The sequence below is a fragment of the Sinocyclocheilus anshuiensis genome, unplaced genomic scaffold (genome assembly GCF_001515605.1).
Source record: "Sinocyclocheilus anshuiensis isolate Anshui unplaced genomic scaffold, SAMN03320099.WGS_v1.1 scaffold322, whole genome shotgun sequence".
Classification (NCBI taxonomy): domain Eukaryota; kingdom Metazoa; phylum Chordata; class Actinopteri; order Cypriniformes; family Cyprinidae; genus Sinocyclocheilus; species Sinocyclocheilus anshuiensis.
Window position 1 is genome coordinate 1,878,384 of NW_015542366.1, and position 25,153 is coordinate 1,903,536.

At 36.8% G+C, this 25,153-nt stretch overlaps 1 protein-coding gene across 2 annotated transcripts in view; it reads right to left on the bottom strand.

The window, feature by feature from the left end:
- The window catches only part of rnf24 (ring finger protein 24), a 28,977-nt gene extending 3,934 nt beyond the window's left edge, over window positions 1-25,043 (bottom strand). The window contains exons 1-4 of one of the 2 annotated variants that reach the window (XM_016491131.1): window positions 24,661-25,043; window positions 9,879-10,028; window positions 4,539-4,581; window positions 4,370-4,411 (exon numbers count right to left, since the gene is read on the bottom strand). In XM_016491131.1, the coding sequence (XP_016346617.1) occupies window positions 4,370-4,411; window positions 4,539-4,581; window positions 9,879-10,021 (228 nt within the window). In that variant the 5' untranslated portion in view covers window positions 10,022-10,028; window positions 24,661-25,043. Of the gene's footprint in view, window positions 1-4,369; window positions 4,412-4,538; window positions 4,582-9,878; window positions 10,029-11,760; window positions 11,780-24,660 lie in introns of those variants that run through there. The other variant, XM_016491132.1, reaches the window with a different exon arrangement.
- Between the last annotated feature and the right edge of the window lie 110 nt (window positions 25,044-25,153).

The following is a 25,153-nucleotide window of genomic DNA, read 5'->3' on the forward strand; positions in this document are numbered from 1 at the left end:
GAATTAATCATACATCCTTGACAAAGTTTTAATTCACAATAGAAATACCATTATAATACCTTGCTGTAATAATTCAGAATACAAATGAAAGCTAAAAACTGATATGCTCCATAGCTATTTTTTTTCCAGGACATCTTCCAGAACTGTGTACAAAGTAAATATTTCATTAACCTTGCTGATGGCAAACAAGGGGGCAGGGGAATGCACAGTACCAGTTGTAAGAGAACAAAAGTGGTTTCGGTTTCGTCTGTCACAACAGTTATTTACTGTTCTGTGTGTGCATCATAAAACAAGATATAGTTCTGTATACAGTCCAAGTGCTTTAGGTGTCTTTGACCCTGAGCAGGGGGTGGCTGGCGAATTATCGAGACACAATGCTTCTCTGTCTGAGACAAGCGAGACTGCAAGCACACGTCTCGCAAGAGATTGTCTGCTGAATATACACTGTTGGCTTTTGTGAGGAAAGAATGGCATTAACAGGCCAACAAGGGACAGAATGTTTCTTCATAACACTAAACATGTAGCTAAATCCTGCACAAAACTTTCTTTCACTATTATTTTTTTATACTCTAACCAAGGCCGGTCTGGTTATAATAAATCATCCAGCCGGACCAGTGTCATTCTCATAATGGATATTAAGATTAACGAAAACTAGAGCTAAGACTAAAACAGAAAAAAAGTTACCTGAAATAAAATAAAATAAAATATAAAACACTTAAATACACTGACAGTCTATATGTATATATATATATATATATATATATTAAAAAAAACACATAACACAACAAAATTACCAAAACTTAAAATGAAAACAGACAATATTAAAAAATATAATTCACAATATTAACAAAAGCTACAATAGTATATCAAAGATACTAAATAAAACTACTGTGGATCATCATGCATTTCTGCACAAGCTCTACCGTACAGCCGTGTGTGTATATAATCACCTTATAGGAAGGGTACTTAATGTTTCGAGAGCTGAGATTATATTCACTCATCTCGCACTGTATCTTATGTAAGATCAAGGACAGGGGTGATAAAGCGCTGTGAAGCTGTATAATTCTGCTCATGAAGTCAACTGTAGCCGGATCACCTTTCTAACTCATGGGGGCTTGAACTTAAAAGCCGAGGCTACATGCTATGGTCGGACACTCCTTAATTCTTGGATCTAGTGAAGAACAATTCATAGCATTAAAGGGATAGTTCAGCCTAAAATTTAAATTCTGTCATCGTTTGCTCAGTGTCAGTGGTGGACAACATTGGATTTCTTTGTGTTCCACAGAAGTAAGTCATTCAGATTTGGAGTGAGGCTGAGAAAATGATGACAGAATAATGTTTTTTGGTGAACTATTCCTTTAAACATGGTAATATCACAGTTTATGATATTTCAGAACCAGATCTATGTTCCTCGGGGGGAAACGGTGGCTTTGCGTGGCTGTGCTGAATGTTTGTAACCTCTAACTATGCTAGTGAAAATCTCTCATGCCTGTATACAAACATAACATTGTTTTTTCCCCTCTTTGGCTTGTGTGCACAGGAGGATAGAGGGTCCAATCAGCTTGTAGCTTGGCCCCACCTCTTCATGTAAGACCTTCCTTCTTGTCTGAGCACACATGCAACTGCAAACCAGACTTACCAGTACAGGCGAGCGGACTACTGACCCATTTATTTTCAGACCCACGAATGCCCTCTAGAAACCTGTTTGTGGGAATGTGTTGTCTAATAAGTATATGCTTTGTCTTAAAGAATTCCCATACTGCATACACAAGTTTATGCTAAAAAAAACCTGCTAAACCACTGCAAGATTTGTCGACAAATCGCTGTTATCATTGTTAATGAAAAAAAAAAGAGAAATGAAATAAAATAAAATAACAAAAACAAACCTGAAACTAAAATAAATTTTCCTGAAATATGATGCCTCTATATATTTTATTTTAAATACAAATTTAGTTTAAATTTGTTTAATTAAAATAAATTCAAATGTATAATAACTTATCTTTTATATAATATATATTTATAAATCGTATACAATGTCTGTATATATATATATATATATATATGCTATAAAACAGAAAATTTATATTTTATATGATTTACGTATGATGTTTATATTGTCTATATATTTATATATAAAACATAAGAGATTAAACATTAAAAAAAGCTAAAACTAATAGTAATAAAGTGAAAACTAAACTAAATTGAAAGGAAAAACTGAAAATAGACATAAACCTGAAATTCAAAATTTAAAACTATAATAACCCTGACCTGTTAAACTGAACAGTATGAGTGTAGATTTAAAAACGTAACCAACCCTTATTAAGTCTTTATAAACAATGTTCCAATATGCTGTAGTTTAAACTACAAATAAGGAAAAAAGCATCTACATTACATATAATGTAACATGTATAATCTACATCAGACATAAACCTGAAATTCAAAATGTAAAACTATAATAACCCTGACCTGTTAAACTGAACAGTATGAGTGTAGATTTAAAAACGTAACATTAAGTCTTTATAAACAATGTTCCAATATGCTGTAGTTTAAACTACAAATAAGGAAAAAAGCATCTACATTACATATAATGTAACATGTATAATCTACATTAGCATCACTAGCATCAATATGGCTGCCCACTGCTCCTACATTACATATAATGTAGATGACCACTTTTTCTACTGTAATTTTGTAGTACAATTGTCACAATTTTATGGTGGAATGGATTTAAATACAGTTAAAAATAGCTGAGAATACTAAGCCCTTATTGGTCGCTTAAAGCATAATCAAGTCGTGGCCTAATGGTTAGGGAGTCGGACTTGTGGCGCAGAAAGTCCAACAAAACATGTAGAACAGGGCTGTCCAAACTCGGTCCTGGAGGGCCGGTGTCCTGCAGAGTTTAGCTCCAACTTGCCTCAACACACCTGACTGGAAGTTTCTATGCCTAGTAAGAGCTTGATTAGCTGGTTCAGGTGTGTTTAATTGGGGTTGGAGCTAAACTCTGCAGGACACCAGCCCTCCAGGACCGAGTTTGGACAGCCCTGATGTAGAATACCATACAAACTGAATTTACAAGTGCGGCTGACATTTGCTTTGCACTTCTGGGCAGTGCTGACAGTTTTCAGGCGGTGTTTCAAAAGATATGACTAATATAAATCACTAATTGTGCTGTTAATATTGACGACACTTCTAGCACTTCATGTACTAGACAAAAATGTAGTGGCTGGGAGAACTTTGTGTTCCTTTCCAAGATAAAATGTTACTAATTGTTTTGTTTTTTGCAATTGCTGTGCTTTTATATCAAATACAAATGAAAAGAAGCCAGACGAGTATTCCAACAAATGCCGTCACTGTTTTGTTTAAATATTACATTGCATTCATGCACATACGCAGCCAGAAGACACATAAAGGTTTGATTAAAATCTCCACCTGCTCTTTGTAGAGGAATATCCAACTTTACTCATGATGCTTAAAATACAACAATGTGAAAACAATTCCTCGACAATGAACTCTTATGAGATACAGAAAGGGAGTGAAGGGCTATGAGAAATTCCAGGACAGTTTGAGCATTCAACAAGAGCTCTGGTGTCCTCACACCTCAATATTGTCGCTAACATTTCATTAGCACTCACATATGAAGTCAGGACACTGGCCTATTAACACGGTCATGTACAAACCATCGCGATGAAGGTTAAACACGTCATAGGCTCATGCTATTATTAAACATGGAGAGCATACATCTCCTGTAAAACATCCTTATGTCCAGGGTGGAGGGTAGTTCAGGTTTAACAGTCTATATTCTGTATCCACTGAGAGGTACAGTGTAACTGATATTCATTAATATAATGACAGACAGCTACTGTGGTTACAAGTGTAATGTCAATTAAGGTGACAATGTTAAACTTGAGCATTTGAAATTGCTCAAAATACAAAAACACAGAAAAAAAAAACCTAGACTACAACTGTGAACAGACAGTGATAAACACCAGTGTTTCAACAGTGTTGTAACATTTTACTACAAAAATACACAAAATACCAGAATTTGCATGAATGAATAATTTCTTATTAAATCTATTCATGTACTGTACAAAGCCATGTAATAAAACAGTTCTTATAAATAAATTTAATAAAAAGTCTTTACAACATTTTTTTTGGCAAAAAATAGTCCTGACACTCCAAAAATGTAAATAATGTTAATTATTTTACTTTCATTAATGATTTTTGCTGAAAGATGTCCTTTAAATTTCATGTGCACATTTTTAAGACCAAGAAAACACTTCCTGGCCAATACACATTATGTAATCATCTGAGAAAATGACTCACATGATTGGTCACAATAAATAAATAATTAAATTAAATTAAATCTCACCTCATGCAAGTTTAATTCTTTGACCTTTTCCTTTTGAATAACCTGTTAACAAAAAAAAAAAAAAATCAGTTTGTAACACTCCCATTCACACCTAAACTGTATCATACAATAAATAATGTACATTTACATAATACAGTAGCCAGTTTGAACAAATACGTCAGCAGCTCACCTGCTTGTATGCATAGAGCTCTTTGTGAGCCTGGTGCCGTAACCTGGACAAAAAAATCTTTGTTTTAGTTCAGAGTGTGACTTTACATTTTCATAAACCTGTGCTGGAGAGATATTGATAGTACCAAAATACATATAAACAAAGACCAAGATCAAGTTGAACCATGTTACTAAAATATAGCCCACTTTAAATGGCAGTGTTTTTCACAGAGATTTCTGGGTGTGATAAATGCTTCACTTCTGGACCTCTGTTTAAATATTCCAGCTGTATATGGTAAACACATGCCTGGACCTTATTTTTCAGCCTCATTTTGACAAATTGTGGTCTTCACGACCCAAAAGGCATTGCTCCAGTCATCCTGATGATCATATATAGTATAAATTATATCCATCATATTTGAGCATAATCATATAATTAAACACAGAGACATCCACTTTCAGAGATCTTCCTCTTGAGATTGGCTGCGTCCAGTTCTAGCAGCGCTGTGAGCTGCCTGCCTTAGCATTTTAAAACTCTCTTCAGAGTCTTTCTAGAGTGGGTCTTGTATTGTCTCATCAAGCTTGACCACACTTTAACAGCCTGTCTGAACCAGACTGCCCAGGTACTACCTTCTCACACCGCTGCAATGCTTTACTGAGTGTGACTGTCAGACTGGAGCCAGACCCTTTAAAAGAACTATATACAGATACTCTTGGCATGAACTCAAGAAATGGAGGCAGCCAAGCAATGGACAGTCTACATTTAACACTATTTTGATCTTGAGCAAGTGTGTCACAGACAGAGAGAGAGAGAGAGAGTGAGAGAGGAACCCTGATGGAAAATAACTGGAATGCATCAGGCATGATGCAAGAGTCTCTGGTGTAAGAAAAAGGCTATTTAAAGAAAATCAGCAAATGCCTCACACACTATGTTTAGCCTCTAATTTGTTAACACTGAACTGTTAATGTCTGTACTAGAGCTGTTAGAACATTAGTCCTAGTCCAACGGCTTTACAAGACATTTATCATGGCCTTTTTTAATGTTTGTTTTGCTGAAACCCTTTTCATTTAGATGCTCTGAAAAATATGACATAATTTCAACCAATATTACTTCCTGTACAAAGGAAATGAACATAACATACGATACCGCAGTATCTTGCAATCTGATCAAAGATAATACAGTATACATTCAGAAAAGACTTAGCAAGTGAAGAAAGAGTTGGACAAATATGAGAAAAATGGAGACATGTATTGTAAAATTTACCTCCATTACAAGTAAGCTTAACCTCTCGCAGCAGAGTGAGAGGGACCTGTAAAACAGGCAGCACAGTCTAGGAGAGAAACTGACATTCTGTAAGAGACCAGCTGGTAAAGGTGCAGATTCTCCCTTTGGGAGGATTTAGGGGTGAGGATGAGGGATTTATGGGTATTTTAGGACATTTTTTATGTTTAAACTCATTGGCATGCAAAAACGAATCAAAACCAAAAAAAGCCCTGGCACTAATGTTGACGTCTAAAGGGCCACTCAAACGAATGTGTTTTTGCATTTAAAAATGCACAACGCAGCGCACTGGTATGAAAAAAGCGGAACTTTTTTACCTTAAGCGACACATTTTTAGAATGCCATGTCATGCATAAGACACTGCAAAAGATGCAATGGACACACATGTCCACCTACCGCATATTTACAAAGGAAAACAATGGAAATGCAGTGAAGTGGAATGCAAAAATGTGTTTTGTGGGAATAGCACCCCGTCTGTGGTGGCTGGGTGAAACTAGTCAAGGACCATTCGTTCTTCAAAGCAAAAATACGATCATAACGTGATGGGAACGCAAAATAACAAGATATTCATGTTTCATAATCATGGCCAAAATCGTACCGTGTAGTTCCTTCCTGAGATCGGCTAGGTCAAGATAAACTGTCGTTTGGCAAACTACAGGCAGTCATGATTGCTCAAGCACCATTAGGATAATGTTCCAGTCCATCACGTAGAAAACCACCTTATAACCATTTCCATGCATTGTAAAATAACTGGTACAGCTATTAACATGTCACAGTAAGTGCTCAATCTCAGACGTGTGTGTGAATTTCGATTTTCTTCCCATGAGGATGACTGCACCAGACGAACACTCCCCCACCCGGCTGTTTTCTTCTCCATGTGTGTGTTCGCCAGTCACAGGGGCATTTCGCATTTGTGTGTCAGAGCTGGTGCATGGCTGCTACGTGCGGCTGCGTGTGTTTGCTCTCAATCACGACATCCTTCACAGGTCCACTTGAGCTCATGACTCTTACGTTGTGAATGTCGCACGACTACAATCTGATGGTCCTTTATTCAGTCTATGATTTTCCTGATAAAATAGCAGTTTAACTAAACAGGTCAAGAGACCAGCTCTAGATCTCTATCATTTCTTAAGGAATTTAAAAGGAAAGCGTCTTTTACATCGGAATCCCTGCTGAAAAGACCAACTTCATGCTTGTCTAGCTGGTGGACCAGTATAGCCATAACTAGTTAAGTTATATAGGAGGGTTAGTTTCACCAAAAAGGAAAATTCTGTTATCATTTACTCACCCTCATGTTTTAAAAAACACATTACTTTCTTTCTTCTGTGAAAAACAGGGACATTTTTTTAATAATGTACTGGTCGCCTTGTTAAATGCATTCACAATGAAATGGGACTGGAGCTTTCAAGCTTCATAAAGGACACAAAATAGCTATAAAATTACCTTAGATGTGGTCCAAACAACTATATTCCAAGTCTTCTGAAGCTATACAGTAGATTTGGTATAGAAAAGGCTGAAATGTGCGTTTAGTGAGCTGTTTAGCACACTGGCCAGATCAATGTGACTGGATCAGTCTGATTATTTGCCATTTTCGGCTTGACCACCAGTCCTCATTCACCTTCATTGTATTAAAAAGAGTAGCCAAGATATTCTTTAAAAATACACTTTTTGTGTTTACAGGAAGAAAGTCATGCAGGTTTGAAATGCCTCGAGGGTGAATAAATGACAGAAAATTCATTTTCAGTAAGAACCCTGGTGGGTACACTAGCATACAGACAACCAGTAACCAGCATTCAAACACAACATATGCTGGTCTTCTCATTAGGGACGTCTCCATCCTGTCAAAAGCAATTGTTCAATGATGTAACAAGGCAGAATGGTGGCCTACTATTTTGGTACATTGTACATTGGTACATTTGGTACATTGAGATTGTTGTCATTTTCATTATCCCCTGCTGGTGTAATGTACAGTATAAATATTTCAGAGCTGGTTTTTAGATGTACAGTGGCCCCACTAACATATTTTGTGAAATGTTGTAGGTGAAAAGTGTACTTGTGCAGTCAACTAAAATAAATACCAGTTATTTTGACATTTTATTGATTAATTAATTATTATTCAAATGAAATTAATGCATTTTTAAGTGCGCCTGAAATGTTTTTAGGGGCCACATACTGTTTGTGCATGGGGGCATAACAAATGTTTGCTGGTAATTCAGTGAGGAAGTTATGAATATTTGTGAACTAATTACATGCAAGGGAGACTGCATCTTTAGAAGCTTGGAATCTGGGCTAAATACAAACTTGTTTATAAATGACTTGGTAATCTGACAGTTTTTCATTCAAGAATCTAGTGTTTTTTTTACTGGTACGACTAATATAAGACTATAAAAGGCTACCAATACAGGTAAACATTTGAAAATACAGTAAGGGGGGAGGCAAAGTCAAATAAAACAGAACTAGTTTATAATAAATGGGAAAGAACTTACCATCTTCCCCACTGGTTAGGGTGAATTTGGATGAGAGCTGCTGGTTCTCACTGTCTTATGTAAGAGATGCTACACAATTGCACATTAAAGCTTTAGTATCTCTGCTGCAAGGAATGCCCACATGGCAGTGCTCAGGACAAATCTGACTAGATGACAGCAGCTCAATAGCTGAAGGAAAAAGAGTTTCTTAAGCTTCATGAAGGACCAAATATTCCCATTTCTATGTGCTTGCTCATTGCCAGGTTCATTCTCTCTTGAAAAGTTGAAAAAAAAAAATCAATGTCCTTCAAGTTGTGAAGCAGCTGCTGTAGAGTTCACTCAATCCATAAGGGAAGTTTGTGACACAATGTAGTTTCCTTGAGGTTGAAAATGCATTGATTTGTGATCGGGCAACTAAGCTGCTTTGGGTTCAGTTATTGTGAAAATAAGAAGCTTTATATCCATCTACATGGAAACTACCAGCCAAATCCAAGCAGGAGCGAGCTCGTAATGGTGTTTTTTATTTTAAATTCAGATTATCAAGTCAGTAGTTTTCTTAGCTTCTCCAAACTGTGCTGTTTGACCTTCTCACTCTTCATGAAAGTCTTTGTTAGTGCATCGAACAAAAAAATGTAAAGTAACAAAACCATTTCAGCGACAATTAATCTTCCTTCAAAATGCCAAACAATTGCCTTGCTGTCCTGATCATCGCTTATTTAGGAATTTCAGAAGCTTAGGATTTCATTTACAAGCTGAAGACACCATCCCCAAGAAAATGCTGTTTTGCAGTAGAGCTGTTCAGGCATGCCATCAAGACATGGTTTGTAGACCAACCTGGAAAGGCTAATTTGCCATGGGCTCCCATGGCAATTGGACTGAATGTGTATTTTAAAAATATAAATGAATAAATAAAAATCACATTACGGTATGACAGTGTAACTTACAGAGAAGTCTATATAATGAAATGCTAATATCAGACCTTATTTTACTCATAAACCTAAAACTAAATCCAACATTTCAGAGGGAACCCATTCAACAGAACAGCTCTATTAGAACAAAACAACAACAAACTGTGTTAATGTGTAGGATTAGCTTCTCAGTACTTAGCAAAAGTATAAATGAATGAAATTTGCAGATTTATCTCTACTTCTTTATTGGACAGCCACTAATAATTAAGGCATGGCTCTGAAATTCAGACTTGGTTCAGTCTTCAAAGTAAGCATGATAAAAGCTGCCTCGCATGGTATGAACACGGTGTGAAGATGAAAGAGAACTGTTACTTTTATATTTGTGGTGTAATTGTGCCTTTAATGACGTACATTGGTCCTGATGGCAACACTCTACACCACACGTTCCAACTACACCCACTTGTTCATACAAGGTGGATTTCCTTTTTCATGAATTTTCAAACAAATCATGATGCAAATTACTCTTAAATGTGTGTTAGCCATTTAATTACAACAATTCCGTTTTGTAGCCTGTATATTTAGGGATTAAATTAGACTTTCAAACCCTGTAACTGGCTGAAGAGGATAAATAAGCAAATGTATGGCATTTTGAGGCTTGTCCAAACACATTCTGCTGCCGCACACATAGAAGAGCCTGGTGGTCTTACCGAATCAGGTAGCAGCAGAAGAGTAGGCTGAGGATGAAGACGAAAATGGCCGTCCCAAAGACCACAATGTAGATATTGAGGGGAAGGTTCTGGAACCCTATATTCGGCATCCTGAAACTGTAATGCTGTAAATCTGAGGTCATGGATAACCTAGAATGAGAGGGAAAAGAGACAGAGAAACATCAGTGAGTGATTTATTGATCACAACACTAAATGCAAGTGCAAATGCTAGCAGACCACATGCCCATTATTGCAGTAATCCATTTATGCTGTGTCAGTTCAGTCTCAAAGGAAAATAATCACCCTGTCTGCCGATGCACGTATAAGCGAATGTTCTTGTCAGTATGACTGTGATTTGATATGTGGCTTGGCTTGATTTCTGGACGGTTTCCACAACAACTGCTTATGTACCCAACAGACCAATGAATAAACTCATTAATACATTAAATTGTGCATTGGGCAGTGCATGTAATATTCTAGGGGAGAGAGTTTGAGAACATTGGTCCTGCAGGAGCCATTAAGTAATACCCACACTGTCCGTCTGTGGGAAATTAGTGTTAACTAATCTACTGAGAGTCAGCACAGCTTTGACTTGGTCCCTTATGAGCATGTTTTTTAGATATTTAATCTATCATATATTCACTTCTGACTGGAAGAAATACTAAAAATTGAACCCTAAAATTGCTAACAGAATACCAACGTTCTTGAAAGGAAAACTTGAAATCACATCATATGACCCCTTTAACAGTTTTATTCCTATTGATTGAATTTGCTAATATATCGTTCACCTGATGTATATATTTAACATTTTATTCTTAAAAACATGGTGTATGTGTGTAGGTCTTTGTTTGTTTATGTGTGTGAGAGTGAGAGTGGGACATTCTTTATGATGCTACTCCCCCCAGTGCGGGCATGTCTGGACATGCCTTTAGTAGACAAGAGACATGTGGGACAGTGTGTGTGTAAACAAAGGGGAAGGTATAGAAAAACCGTGTGATGTAACAGCACATGCAGCTGGGTGTTAGCCATTATACTTTGTTCTCTCAGTCTTGGAGCTGCTATACTCTCTTATAGTATTTATTGTCTGTGGTTATATGTTTGTTTTTCTAACACCAGTCAGGAGTAGTGCTCCTAATTTCGTTGTATACAGAAAAATACAATGACAATAAAGGCGTTCAATTCAATTCAATAAATATTTGACATCCTGGACCTGTCTGAATGTGAGGGCCTTTGACACATTCGTAAATGCTCCCACTTTCCTCTGTCTCTGTCTGTACAGCTTTACCCATGCAAAGCTTTCTGACAGATGAGGGTAAATATACAAACAGAAAATCAATAACCAGCTGCCTTTACACACACACTGTTATATCAATAACAGCATCGCTTACTCTTACCGATACAGTATGTACTAGTAAACAGTATTAATTTTTTAACCTAGTTTGAGGTCTGAATCTGTCAGGTTCATGATGCAATTTTGCCTCATGAACCTGCAAAATACGACTGTACAGCCATTAATTGTCTGAGCTCTTGCGGCCTGGTTCTTGTCACAAAGCCAAAACATACATACATACATACTGACATTTTAATGTCCTCAAACACAAAGATGCATGTCCTTGGGAAAATCCTCAAGTTCAGGACATAGAAAAGAATCCGGAAGGACCGACATGTTAAAAGAATGATGGGTTGGGCATGTTGAATGGGTTCAAGGCTGGGAGAGGCTCCACTGGCTGCAGACAAGTACTTATCCTCCTTTTCCCCTCAGGACCCCAGTGTCAGTGGTACTATTCATTTTAATGTCATGTCTGTTGAATGATTACCTGCTTGCAAAATTTGCTGCTTTTTAATATATTTTAAAATGCAAAATATTCCTGTGTTTGCATACCTGAAGCAGCCATTACTGCAGACTTCAGTGTCACATGATCCTTGAGAAATCATTCTGATATGCTGATTTTGTGCTCAAGAAACATTTCTCACTGTTATCAAAGTTGAACAAAGAGACACATTGATCTGAACAAACAAAAAACAGAGTTAAAAAAGATAGGTATTCAGTGCTGATAATAATTGAGCAAAAACTTCTTTACTTGTAATTGGTTTGCCTCCAATTTAATGCAGGGTCTGTGTCAGGTTACAGTGAGCTGCTCAGAGACAAGAAAACAAAGTATGAGAGCTGGATGCATTTGTCACAACATCACTTTCACCCCAGTTAACAGTCACAGCATTCCAACTGAGATTTGTGTTTATCAACCATAATGAGGGCAGACTGAGTAAAAGGGGTTTTGATAGGTTAAAATATCCACCACAATCATAAAGTATGCATTGATGTGAAAGTCTGGGCCGATATCAATAACAATTAATCAACAGCTTGTTGTGGCTTACTTTACTTGATGAAATGAGGAATTAGCAAATGCATCATACAGATCAGACAGTCTTGTCATATCATTAGAAAGATCTCATCACTGAGACACTAAAATAAACCCAGTAAAACTAAATAAATGAGTTAAAATATTGGGCTGTAATTCAATTTTTCGTATTATTAATAATAAACTAATTTTATCCAGTAAGTGCATATAACTGCTGCTATTTCAAATACACAGTTCTATCTTTGCATTGCAAGTTTTATCTTGTAGGTAATGAAACTGAAAACTGGCTCTCTCACATAAATGTACTTAAGCTGGATCTTTACAAGCAGCTATCAAATTTGACTTTATAACCATTTAACAGATCGTAAATGTGAAGAACTGCAGCACTGATTTATAGTGTAAGTGATTACAATTTATGATTTTATGGCACTGTTAGGAAAAAATCCTTTGTTTACTCAAGACATAATAACAAAAATCCACCTTGGGAGTGTTAGGGATTTTCCCCAAATCTGATCCTGTGATTCTGAGAAGATGTTTCTTAAATGAGCAATAGGCATCTTTCCTTCGTGTCTCATTCTCGATGGACTACAGTAAGATAGTTATGTAACGTTCAAGAACCTTGCCTGTAAAGGGAATCTCCAATAGTGAGCAGATCAGATGGTCTAAAAGCTTTAGAATTACATGTCAACTTCTCAAAAGAGAGAAGACGGAAAGCTTGCAGAGGTCGCAGCAGGGACACTACAAATGAAAACCCCCTGTGAACCGCAGTGACAGTTTCATGTACCAGCTTCTGCTAAGCAAGAGAGTTGCAGACACCAAATGTATTCCGGAGCCACTGTCCTGCTGTGGAAGACAAGCCGAACCACAAAAGGTATTTTTAAGTGTCTGTCAGGCCATTGCTGCCACCCAAAATGAAGGGAAGTGAAACTAAACAGCTTCTTTTTCTGATCTTCCATACCACAGGGTGCAATATCCAGTCTCTTCTCGCCCCTACTTCCCATTATGTCACCAAACTGACCAGACAAGGTCATTCTGCAATGCTCGGCTTGCTGTAACGACACTGCCAAATGGTATTTTCACCTCCACTGAGGAGGAAAAGCTTTTCAGTAGAGCAGAGTCACTCTCAGAGCTGAGAGGAAGTGCAGAGTAACACTGTGGCCCTTGCTTGTTCAAAATGTGCTGCATTTTAAAATTCTTAATATACTCAGATGGGTTATAAAGCGCAAACTCTTGGGCTTAAAAGAAGGTTCTGACTAAACAAAATGATTCACATACAGTGAGCCATGTGCAAAGCAGTAGTACTTTTTGTTTTGTTTTTTTAAAACAAAGCAACAAAACCTACTCTATAGTGCCCTATTCACATCTACTTTATTTCAATTTCAATTTCAGTGTAAATAAAGGAGTGAGAAGTATATTAAAAAAAGTCTCAATAGCCCATTTGGTACACTTGAAATATAGTAAAGCACTTAAAGGATCCTTGTTACAGAAAATAAATCTATTCCTACAAGATGACTTACTCACAACACTGGTAAATGATTGGTGCTTGAAAACGAAATTGCACTGGAGTGAAAGCAATAACAATTAACAATAATCTTGAACCTTGAATAACAAAATTTGCTAATATTAGTATCATGAACTTAGCATTTGCATTACGTGAAATAATAATAAACAACATATTTTTTACAGCTTTTATCAAAGTTTGCCTTAATTTATAAATATACTTGTCTGTAAATAATTCATGATCATTCATAGTTCATTAACTGATACAACTTGAAATGTTAAAAATGCATTATGTAAATATTAACACTGTTCAAATACGTAAATGCTGTAAATGTATAACCCTTGAAGGAACACTTGAAACCCATTTGTAAGTGACAGTAACAGAATAGGGCTTTCTATGCCCTACCTCCCTTTCTCTCACTATCTCTCACTATCTCTCTCTCTCTCTCTCTATATATCCACATTATTACATTAGATCATAGGGCACAATGTTACATTCCAATTTACGTGCATTAGCTAAGCTCTAATCGCAATTCTAGACCTACTGTGCCCTGAGTTTCCTTATTACTCTTTTTAAAAAAAAAGATGATCTGAGGAGGCCTTCAACTTGAAATGTGGCACAGGGTTTAGAATTTAGACTTTTATATTTGAGCACAAAGTTTAGAAATGTATAGTCAACCCAAGAAACCTTCATTTTCAGGCCTGAACACTACATTACTGAGACATTACAGGGACAATTAGGTAACTTTAAATGTCTGTGCCTTTAAACAGAATGCTATTATTCAAGTAGCCATTAACCTAACAGCTATTCTCATGTAGGTAACAAACTTTAAAGGTGCACTAAGGAATATTTGAATTATTTGAACGCCGAGGTTGCTTTGTTTCTTCTTGATAGGTGACATCGTCTTCCACGTGAAACGGAGCTAAACCATTCAACACACACTACTACCAAACATATTCGACCTGGATTACCATAGTAACACTCATCGCTTTCACTTATTGATGACATCATACCCTCAGCCTGCACGCATAGCAGATTCCGCCATCGTTGCTGCCAGGGTTGTGTACGTACGTGTGGGGCGGAGTTATTAAAATCGGGGCGAGGTCCTGTTGGGGTAAGGGCGTGTTTGTTTTGGTGCTTTCAAATATCAACATCGTTTGGCAAAATTCGCTTAGTGCACCTTTAACTAAATTGCTCTGCAAGATTCCTTTCCAACTATTGCTCCACTATGACGGTAGTTAACCTAAAAAAAGAAAACTGACTGTAGAAGACTACAATTTATACAATATTGTCCATTATAGCACCCACTAAATATGAGAATGCATTGCACACTTGTGTTGTGTTATGAATTGTGTTTCTGGCACATTTTGGAATGCAATGAAATGTAAAACTGAAAGTTGTTGTCATTTAGCAGATTATTTATCCAAACTAAGCTACAATACCCATATTTCAGAGGTATTTTCAGGTTTCAAACCTACAACTTATTTTGGTTAGCATGGCAGTCTAGATTTGCAACCAGCAGGCCACACAACCCACATTCATACTTTGCAAGAAAAAAGCTGTTATTAATTGCCAAATCCATAGCTGATATAGTTCATGTTTGACCACCCTCATATTACTGTCTTCTGGAAATGTCTTCAATATGCACAAAGTCATCCTGACAATAAAAGCTGGAAATATCAATTTTTGTTACCAGTAAGAGCAAAAAAAAAGTCCTTCTGAGGTTAAAAGAAAAGCACCCCGGTATCTCTGGAAAAGAAAATACGATACTTTCTCTTTCTCTGTCTATAGGCCACCAAAGACAATTCTCCATATCCGCTAAGGATATGCAAATTTCTAACATTCAACTTCACTTTCAGATTTGCTCATGAGACACTCCACACAGACGCAAAAGGAAGCATTTATTGCAGTAAAGAGAGCTATAATTACACACTCTGTTCTCAACCCTGATTGCTAAAGTGTTTGCATAGAGATGTTGTGAAACTCAGTAAAGTAGACCATCAGCATACACCTTTATAATGACTTCTCTTATGTTACCTGGCAGCTAAGCACCCAGTGGCAAACGTTAATGCATAGATATTTCACACATCCTCTGAGTGGCCCCAAACATATGCAAATTTTGGATATGACATTAAAATGAACATGCCAACAATATTAAAGTGGACCTTTTAAGACAGCATCCTAACCATCATGGAACAACGTAAGTGACTGATTTGAAACACACAATGCAGGACATCTGAGTCATAAAAATAGCGCTCTTCACATGTAGTACACAGGAAACACTCAACTCACAATAGATGGCAATAGAGTTTGACGTCAGTATGTTGCTTGGCAAATACTCTAACATGAAAAAATACTGGGTCAAATGTTGAGTAAAATATTCAATTATTCAATAATCCAACTTTTAATATATACAGGGTCAGGGGTTGGACAAAATAATCTGAATACATTACTGCGAAGATCTTTTATTTATCTTTTCATTGTCTATATTCTCTAGTTTGTATATCAGGTTAGTATATCTTTTGTTCAGCAGTGGTTAGTTACAAGCACTCAGTGAAATGTGTGACTTGTTGGACTTCCTGAAAAACAAATCATGGGAGCCCGTTTAGAGGCATCTGTAATTTAGGCTGTCAGTCAGTCGATTAAATATTTTACCTAATTAATTACATGATGTGGCGATAAATTAATATAATTAATCGCAAGTTAAATTTGGCTATGAAAATACCCCCAAAAGATAATTTAAAGTAATTATTGTGTTAAATGAGAAAAGTGTCAAGTAGACATAACAAAAAGTAGCTTTAGAAAGAAATATTTTATTTGATTCAACATAAAATTTATTACACAAACGTTTAGGCTACAATGGCCTAACATAAACTATGGAACATAAAAAAAAGATAATTTGAGAAACTCAGTGAAAAGTGAAAGACATTGTTAAACAAAACAGCTTGGTTAACGGTCTTCAAAATACCTTCTTTTATGTTCCACAAAAGAAAGTAAGTCATACAGATTTGAAGCGACATGAGGGTGAATAAATGATGACAGAATTTTCTTTTTTGGGCAAACTATCCCAAAAAAGATAGTTTTGTTTTTTTAATGAAAATGTCGGTGAATGTCTTTATGAGTAAGTCATTGAGTCATTCATTCATTCATTCATTCATGCATTTGATTCATTCAAACAGCTTGATGTAAGGAATGATGTAAATGGCTCTCTTTATGAATGGACCACTGAATCATTGGTTCACATGATTCGTTCAAAACAGATTCATTCAGAAGCTAATCACCGCTGTGTAACTATAAGAGACGTATAATAGTTCGGAGTTCTGCTGTGGCTTTATATGTATTTTCTTTGGCAAAATTGAGCAAAAACAGACAATATTGTGTTTCAAATATAACACAATATTAACTTCTTATTTACTGAATTGTATAAAATCACATTTGCACTCGTGTTATTCGGGACAAAAACAGCACTTGTGTGATATTGCACTCGCTGCTCGTGTGATATCGCTTATCATATGACATAAATATGAAACAAAATCTCATACAGCGGTATTTTTTGCCCAAATATCTTGAATTTTAAGGGGCACATAACTGCATTTATATACTACATCACACACTGAGTTGCTGCCCTGCATCAGGTTTTTCAACAGTCTTCTGTTGTATATAAGATGACATACAGGTCTGGGGCAGGGCGAATGCGTTAACTGCATTCAAATAACTAATTAATTAAACTAACACGTTAAATTGAGTCCTATCTGTAACCTTAACAGCCTAATTGTTTATAGTTTAAAGAACAACAGTCTTTACAATTATGAATGCATATACAAAGGATGGCAAGACTTCATCAGCAAAGAAAAATACTTTGCGAAAACCAAAAGTGAATAATAGGGAATGTCAAACACTAAGGATTGTGTCCAAACATCACAGAACTAGTGCATCAAAGGTGACAGCAAACCTCAATATTCAATTGGAAGACTCTGTTTCCACAAAAACTGACCACAGTGAACATCACAAAGCCAATATCCTTGAAAGAGCTGCAATTGCTAAAACTTTAAATCACAAAAACAAACATGCTAAAATGCACAAAAGATGGTGTCAAGATCATGAAACCTGGACCATTGGAGAGCCAAGACGAACTTCAGCATTTGCCCTGGCAAGCTCAAACACCTGAATATTATCAAACCACTGCAGAGAAAAGCGAGAAGTCGCTTCTTCAGTACTGAATACAGTATATTAATAATCAACATTTCTCATGTCCTATTTTACAACTTATATTCATTTTTCTTTTCGCAGAGCATTTTGGGATTGCCTTCTCCGCAAAGGATGCATGTGATACTCAGACTTTACTAAAAGTTGCGTCACTGAGAAGTTAATATACTGTTGTCATCCACCCTTTGCGTCAAGAGTGTATCTATAATGATCTAAAATGTTGTCTGGATAGGCAGACATTAGATTACTAGGTTTTGGAACAGACAGACTATAATTTTTCCCTATGTAAAGTGTTTACTCAACTTTTCATTCCAAGACAGTTAAATCCATTCAACAAAATAAGACAAAAATAACTCTACTACTCTTACTGACACCACTCTTTGACCTCTCTACAACACTTGTGTAACCGTCGACGTGAAAATAAAATTGACGTGACACATTCATGGAGACAGACACACTTGCTTCCATAACCCACCTTTGCCTGTAAGTTAAAACTCTTACTTTGCATGCACACTATCAAGCAGATAAAAGACTCCTTGCTAGGTACTTCTAGTAATATTCCATCATAGGGAGGGTAGTTGTTACCCCCCACCATCAAAGGAGGAGCACAATATCTCACGGCTTAGAACTAGGTATGTAACGGTATGAAAATTCTTATCATGATTATAGTGACCAAAATGATCACGGTTATCAGTATTATCACGGTATTGTTAAAATGTGCTGGAAATGTTCAAAAAGTACTGACACACAAATCATTTCACCAAGTTTTACATTTAAAATCAACAAACAACAAATAAAATTTGTTTTTGTTTGCATAACTAAAACAATAACATTGCCAATGATGTCCGGATTTTAAATGACAACATGACTGACAACAGTTTATCTAATAGCATGTTCAAATAAAGCTTTGAAAAAGTTTCATAAATGGTAAACCTCACATTTCAGCTTTTAAATAAAGAAAAGGGTCAAGTCAAAATGACGTGAGGTAAACAGCAAAGATAAGCTTTTCAAAATGAAAACAAAAACAAAAGTAAAACTAAACTTGCTGTCGGTGACGGTGCTTGCACGCAGCTTCGCACTCCTGACGCGGCGAGTATAAACCAGGCTCTACACTCGAAGAGCTGCGCAGCTCAAACGAGTCGCGCGGTTTCGTTATGCTTTCAGTTTTGTTTGCCGTTTTGATGTTTCTCACATGCAACAGAAATGCAGCGCTTATGAGTTAAACAATGCGGTGGTCACGCCAGTGCTACCGCACACAACATTTAGTCGCACGGGCAGAAAAAATGATCGCAAAATGTGCCCATTTGGTCGCACTCTGGAGCCCTGTGCAGTACAGTATTTATTTATCCTCAGTTGTTCAAATCGCGGTAATCGAATACGGTTATAGTGATAATTAAAATATGAAACGGTAATACTAACCGTGGGGTGTTTTGTCACAATTTATCGTCAAACCGGTAATCGTTACATCCCTACTTAGAACTATAAAAAACATGTTTTTACTGTCAACATGCCCATACTGAGCAGCAAACATTACTCCCCACCTAACATTGTTAGTTGATAGTTCCCTTTTTACAGTCGGTTGGACTCCAAACAAAATCAATAGGGCTATATTAGGGAAATTAGTTTGGATAATTAGTATTCCTGATGCCTGTCAGTAAACAGGGGCATTGGAAGGCAAAACATTTTTACACAATGCACAATGATTCTGCGTTCCTAAAAAAAAAAAAAGTATGGTCTACTGACCATTAAAGGCTGGGAAAAGTTTGAATTGCTCAATATTCTTCTATTCACTGGAGCCCTTTAAAACAGCAACATGCTTCACCAGAAATTGATTTTTAGTTTTCTTTTTTTCTTCCTTTTTTATCATTATCGTTTTTTGTCTATTTTTCTTTATTACGGGAAAAAGCTGTTTGCACTCTTTCGCAACAAAGTCCCAAGCCAATTTCCAGCAACTTGCATCGAGCCCCTGTATCAGAACAAAGGCTGCTGCCTGAATCTGAAGTGGAAATTTCCACTGAGCCTTGAGCCCTGGCTATCCCAGTTGCACATTTGAAACTTAATATTACAACAAAACTAGAGGGCCTTCAGCTTCGTAAGGGGAGCGGTGTGGGTTCTGACAGTGTCGGTGCCAGGTTAGTGAGTCTTGCAGAACCATGTTTACAGTAGCAATCACTCACAATTATTAAAAAAAAAAAAAAATTATAAAATAATAAAAATAAAAAAAACCTAGAATGTCTCAAAATGAACTGATATTACAAAGCTTGCTTTCAAGGCTTCAACTCAGCTGAGAGAATAATAGATAGTTTCAGACAATGACTGTGCCATTGTCTGCATAAATAAACACTTTTCTTATCAGTGTAATGAGTAAAATCTGCTCTTTCACTACTACTCTCTAGTCAATCTTAAAGGATGGGGCTTCTTTGAAAAATTCAAACTTGCGGAATCTAAGTCCTCTCACAGCTTTAAAACTCACAAACGCTTGAAAACTGAAGTGAAGATTAATTTTGATCAAATTACCTTGAAATTTTATACTCACAAATATTAAGAACACTACACAATTTTGCAGCTTCATAATCCTGTTAATGTGAACATTGTTAAAAAAAAAACTTTGCCACAACTGTTTATGCAACAAGCTACAACATATAAGCATATACACTACCGTTTAAAAGTCAGGAATCAGTAAGGCTGTTTTTAAGACATTCATACTTTGATTTTTATATTTTACTTCTATAACAGCAAGGACACATTCAATTCATAAAAACTGACAGACATTGTAATGTTACAAAAAATTTATATTTCAAATACATTTTTTTTCTATTCATTAAATAAACATTCCATTTATCAAAGAATCCTGAAAAAAAAATTATGTTTTTTTTACAAAAATATTAAGCAGCACAAGTGTTTTCAACATTGATAATAATAAGAAATGTTTCTTGAGCACCAAATCAGCATATCAGAATGATTTCTGAAGGATCATGTGACACTGAAGACAGGAGTAATGATGCTGAAAATTCAGCTCTGCCATCACAGGAATAAATTACATTTTAACTAAACCATTTAAATGTTAAATTGTAATAATATCTGACATATTATAATATTACTGTTTTACTCTGTTTGCTCAACCTTGGTCAGCAAAAGAGATTTCTTTCAAATATATATATATATTTTTTTTATGTACCGACCCAAACCTGTGAACGGTAGCGTTTCTTATCTGTCAAGGCTATAAAACAGGTTTGATGAATAAATAGTAAGTTGTAAGCGTTACATGCATTTTGACAGATCCGAAGAATATATATAAAAATATATTAAACATAATATAAAAACAAGGATTCTAGAGGTCATAGTTCTGCAAATAGTCCTGATGGATGGTTGGTTTTTCCTGAGCAAATGCAAACCTTGTACATCTTTTATTGCATCTCTGACCCGTGAACCTTTACCACATTAATTCAGACTTTAAATTTGTGTGTGATAACAGCACAGAAAGGAACATTGTATCAATGAAACCATCATCTAAATCATCAAAAATTAGCATGAAAAATCGTCTTGTCTCAGTTTGTGTGGGCAGTGAGATTAATACACTGTTTAAGGGCAATGGTGTTACTCCCACAGCTAATTAATCCATTTTAAGCAGAAGCAGAGCTGCAGATGAGGGATTAGACAGGACAGAGAAGAGAAGCCAAACCCATATGACTTTATCTATTAAGGAACACAAAAGAAGAAATATTGTCTTTTTGTGTCCCATGAAAGCAAGAATGTCATATGGGTTTGGAACGACATGAGGGTGAGCAAACGACAGAATTTTCATTTCTGGGTGAACAGGAATACACCCTGCAGACTAAGCACTGGAAAAGAGATGATATGATTTATAGGTCCAGAGTAATGATGAATAGTGTGCATGCTATCAAATAGCTTATCTTGCAATAATTCTCTCCAATGCTCTGCTGTGCTGAGTGTGCAAGCTGGCTTGTTATACTGATCTGAGAACAGATCTGTTGTCACTTTTATGAGTGGTTTAATGATCCTAAATGTACGTAAGAGGGCAAGTGTCCTGTCTTGTGAGCTGCCTTAAACAGTAACATGAGAAGGTACAAACAAGTTGCAGTGACACCAGCAGCTGTTGCCCCTAACTTACCCTTTCAGCCGACATTCCCCACAGGGCCCTCATAAACAACTCTGTATTTCTTTTTGCCGGGCTTTCTTTTGGTCTTATTTCTCATCTTCTGTTCATCGTGTGGCCATGTATATACTGTACACAAATATGCACGCAATAGCCCTTGATTCAGTATTAGTATTACACTAGTATCTTTCACTAGAGAATCAGTGTTTCTAAAACAACACAGAGTGTTCTTCTTTCAATGAGTCTATAAAAACATCAGATACTGGAAATATCAGAGCAACTGTTCATTAAAGAGACTTACAAGCTGTTGATGCAAGACATTATGAAGGTGAGTGAATTCAGCTGAGCGATCAATCATACAAGGGACAGTTTAATTCTTTCATAATATATGGAGAATCTCTATAACTGCATTTTGCTGATCAATTAACTTTAAAGGAATATTTCACCCAAAAATTTAAATTTGCTGAAAACTAACTCAACTAAGGCCATTCAAGATGTAGATGAGTTTGTTTCCTCATCTGAACAGATTTAAGGAAATTTACCATTGCATCACTTGCTCACCAATGGATCCTCTGCAGTGAATGGACATGCAAATCCAGCTGATGATGAATTGCCTCACTACCTAGGATGCATTTCCACATATAGGCCATGTCCACACGTACATAGGTATTTTTAGTTTTTCCTTCTGTTTTTAAAAAAAATCTCCGTCCACATGAAAATGCATGCTATGAAGCACTGTCAAGAGCATGCCAAACCAATAGGTGGCGATATAATCTCAACCGTAAAGCCATGTTGGCCAATCAGAAGTCTGAAAAAGTTTCTAGTAAGCGGAGATAACAGCGCATGCTCTGACGTGAAAAAGTTTCCAGTAGGCGGAGATAGCGAAGGCTCTGACGTCACAAGCCAAAAACTCCGGTTTCACTGTCTACACGATAACACTGCAACCGGAGTTTTAAAAAACTTCACCCTGGCAGGCGTTTTCAAAAGTGTTCGGTTTCAGTGACCTGGTGCTGCGTTTGCGTGTGGACGAACGGCCAAACCGCGTAGAAAATGCTGCGGTTTTAAAAATAACCGCATTCGTGTGGACAGGGCCATAGTCTACCTGAATAAAACAATTTCCGGTCTTATCAAAAGAAGAAAAAAAATAATAATTAGGAATAACTGGAGTTAACTACACTTATCACAAATGACCCATGAGTCATATCTGGCATGTGTTCATAAGCATCATCCACAGCTTAATCACAGGCTAGGTTCAACAGCTCATTTGCATGTTAAGTAACCTCAAAGTTAAATTAGCAAAAGCTGGATTTGTCAATCAAATGCATACAGCATCATACAAGCATTTTGTACATTATTACAATGCATAAACATCAGAAATGACCACTTTGGTTTTAAATGTCAGCATGTTGAAATAAACTAAACGCCTAGTGAAAACAGATGGATTTGAGGGTCAGTTGCCCGTGAATAAACTGCTTTTAGCAGTGAGCTGTATGCAAATGTTTATAGTTTCTGAGCACTGCTCCACATAAGGTCACACTGTTGAACTCTACACCTTAGGGGGCTGTTATTTTCATTGTCTAATACCAAGCAGCCAGGATGGCATAAGGCAAACTGACATCTCTGGACATTGTGCACACAAACAAGTTCCTGATTAGTTCTTATTACATGCCATACATGTCGTTCAAGCTGCTACACTGAAAAACAGCATGCACAAGCTCGTTGTATTACACCAGAGACCAGACGTGCCTGCTTAATGATGCGAGAGACGCAATTAAAGTAAATACATTTTCTTGCCATGACAAATTAAGAAGAATGCTGTGGCTTGGATTGTTTTATATTATGAAGTATTTTGTCAATGAATCTAAATCAGTGGTATTTAACTGGTAGGCCAAGACCCAAAATGATTTGTTGGTCTGTTCTGATAGGGCATTAGAGGTAAAATAATGTTAAGGGCAAATAATTGCATGCTATAATTGTGCATAACAAAATCCAGGTTTAACACTGGATAGGCATACACCAATTAAAGTATGCTTAAGAATTATATCTAAAGGCAACTTTAAATCAAGTTTTGGTGCACCATAACTAAACATTCCACAGCGCTGGAGTTCATAATGAAGTGCACAGATTACCATTGTGTTTACTTTGTGTAACAGAAGCAAAACAGCTGTCGCAATACTAGGGAATTCCGACTCATTTCTGCGAATCGATTCGTTCGAACATTTAGTTTCAAAGAATCATTTAAAAAGGATTCAACGTTCTCGCTCAATGAGTCGGCGAGATGTTGAATCACGAACCGTACGGAGCGATTCAGTCCGATTCGTAAAATCGGCCTTGTGAAACGGATCAACCGAAACATTACAGAGATCCGACTCAAATTAATGATTCATTCACGATTCGGACACGCTAACCAGCAGGCTAACGGAGTCTAACGTTACAAGACATCACTTTATGTCTTTTAACCTTCAGTTTAAGCGTCGCGCTTTGATCAGTGCACTCGCGCAATGAACCTTGCCAAGGAAGAATGTCTGTTTATGACAGTGCAAAAACCACATGATATATGTATTTATTGCTCATGTGGGTGTAGTATGATGGACTTACCAGACGTTTCTCCGCCACTCCTCCCTCCTGCTCGATCACAAACGCAAACAGATGAAAAGAGCTCAATTTCAGCGCCTCCGCGATATAATGCACCTTCTACCTTCTTCTAACAACCGACCATAAATAAATCAATCACGTCTTTAAATGTGCATAAATCCGTGCGCATTATTAACAAATCAATAATCGTGTAAGCACAAGCATCGCAGGCTGTAAATTCACGGATGCTCGTAAAACAGAAATTAAATTCGCGCCCCAGATCGCTTGAGACTGTAGTGAGCTGTGCGTGCTCTTGATATACGTCTTCATGAGATAGTCGAGGGAGATTTTTGGTGGTAGATGTGAATTCTGCAGCACGTAGCTTGCTCACGACACGAGCAGGTCCCTCCTCCTTCATCACAGAGGAAGAGAGAGAGGAGAGTTGAGTGTGCGTGTGGTGAGGGAAGCGGATGCTTTCTCAGAGGAAGGGGCAGATGGGCAGAGACATATAGGCCTA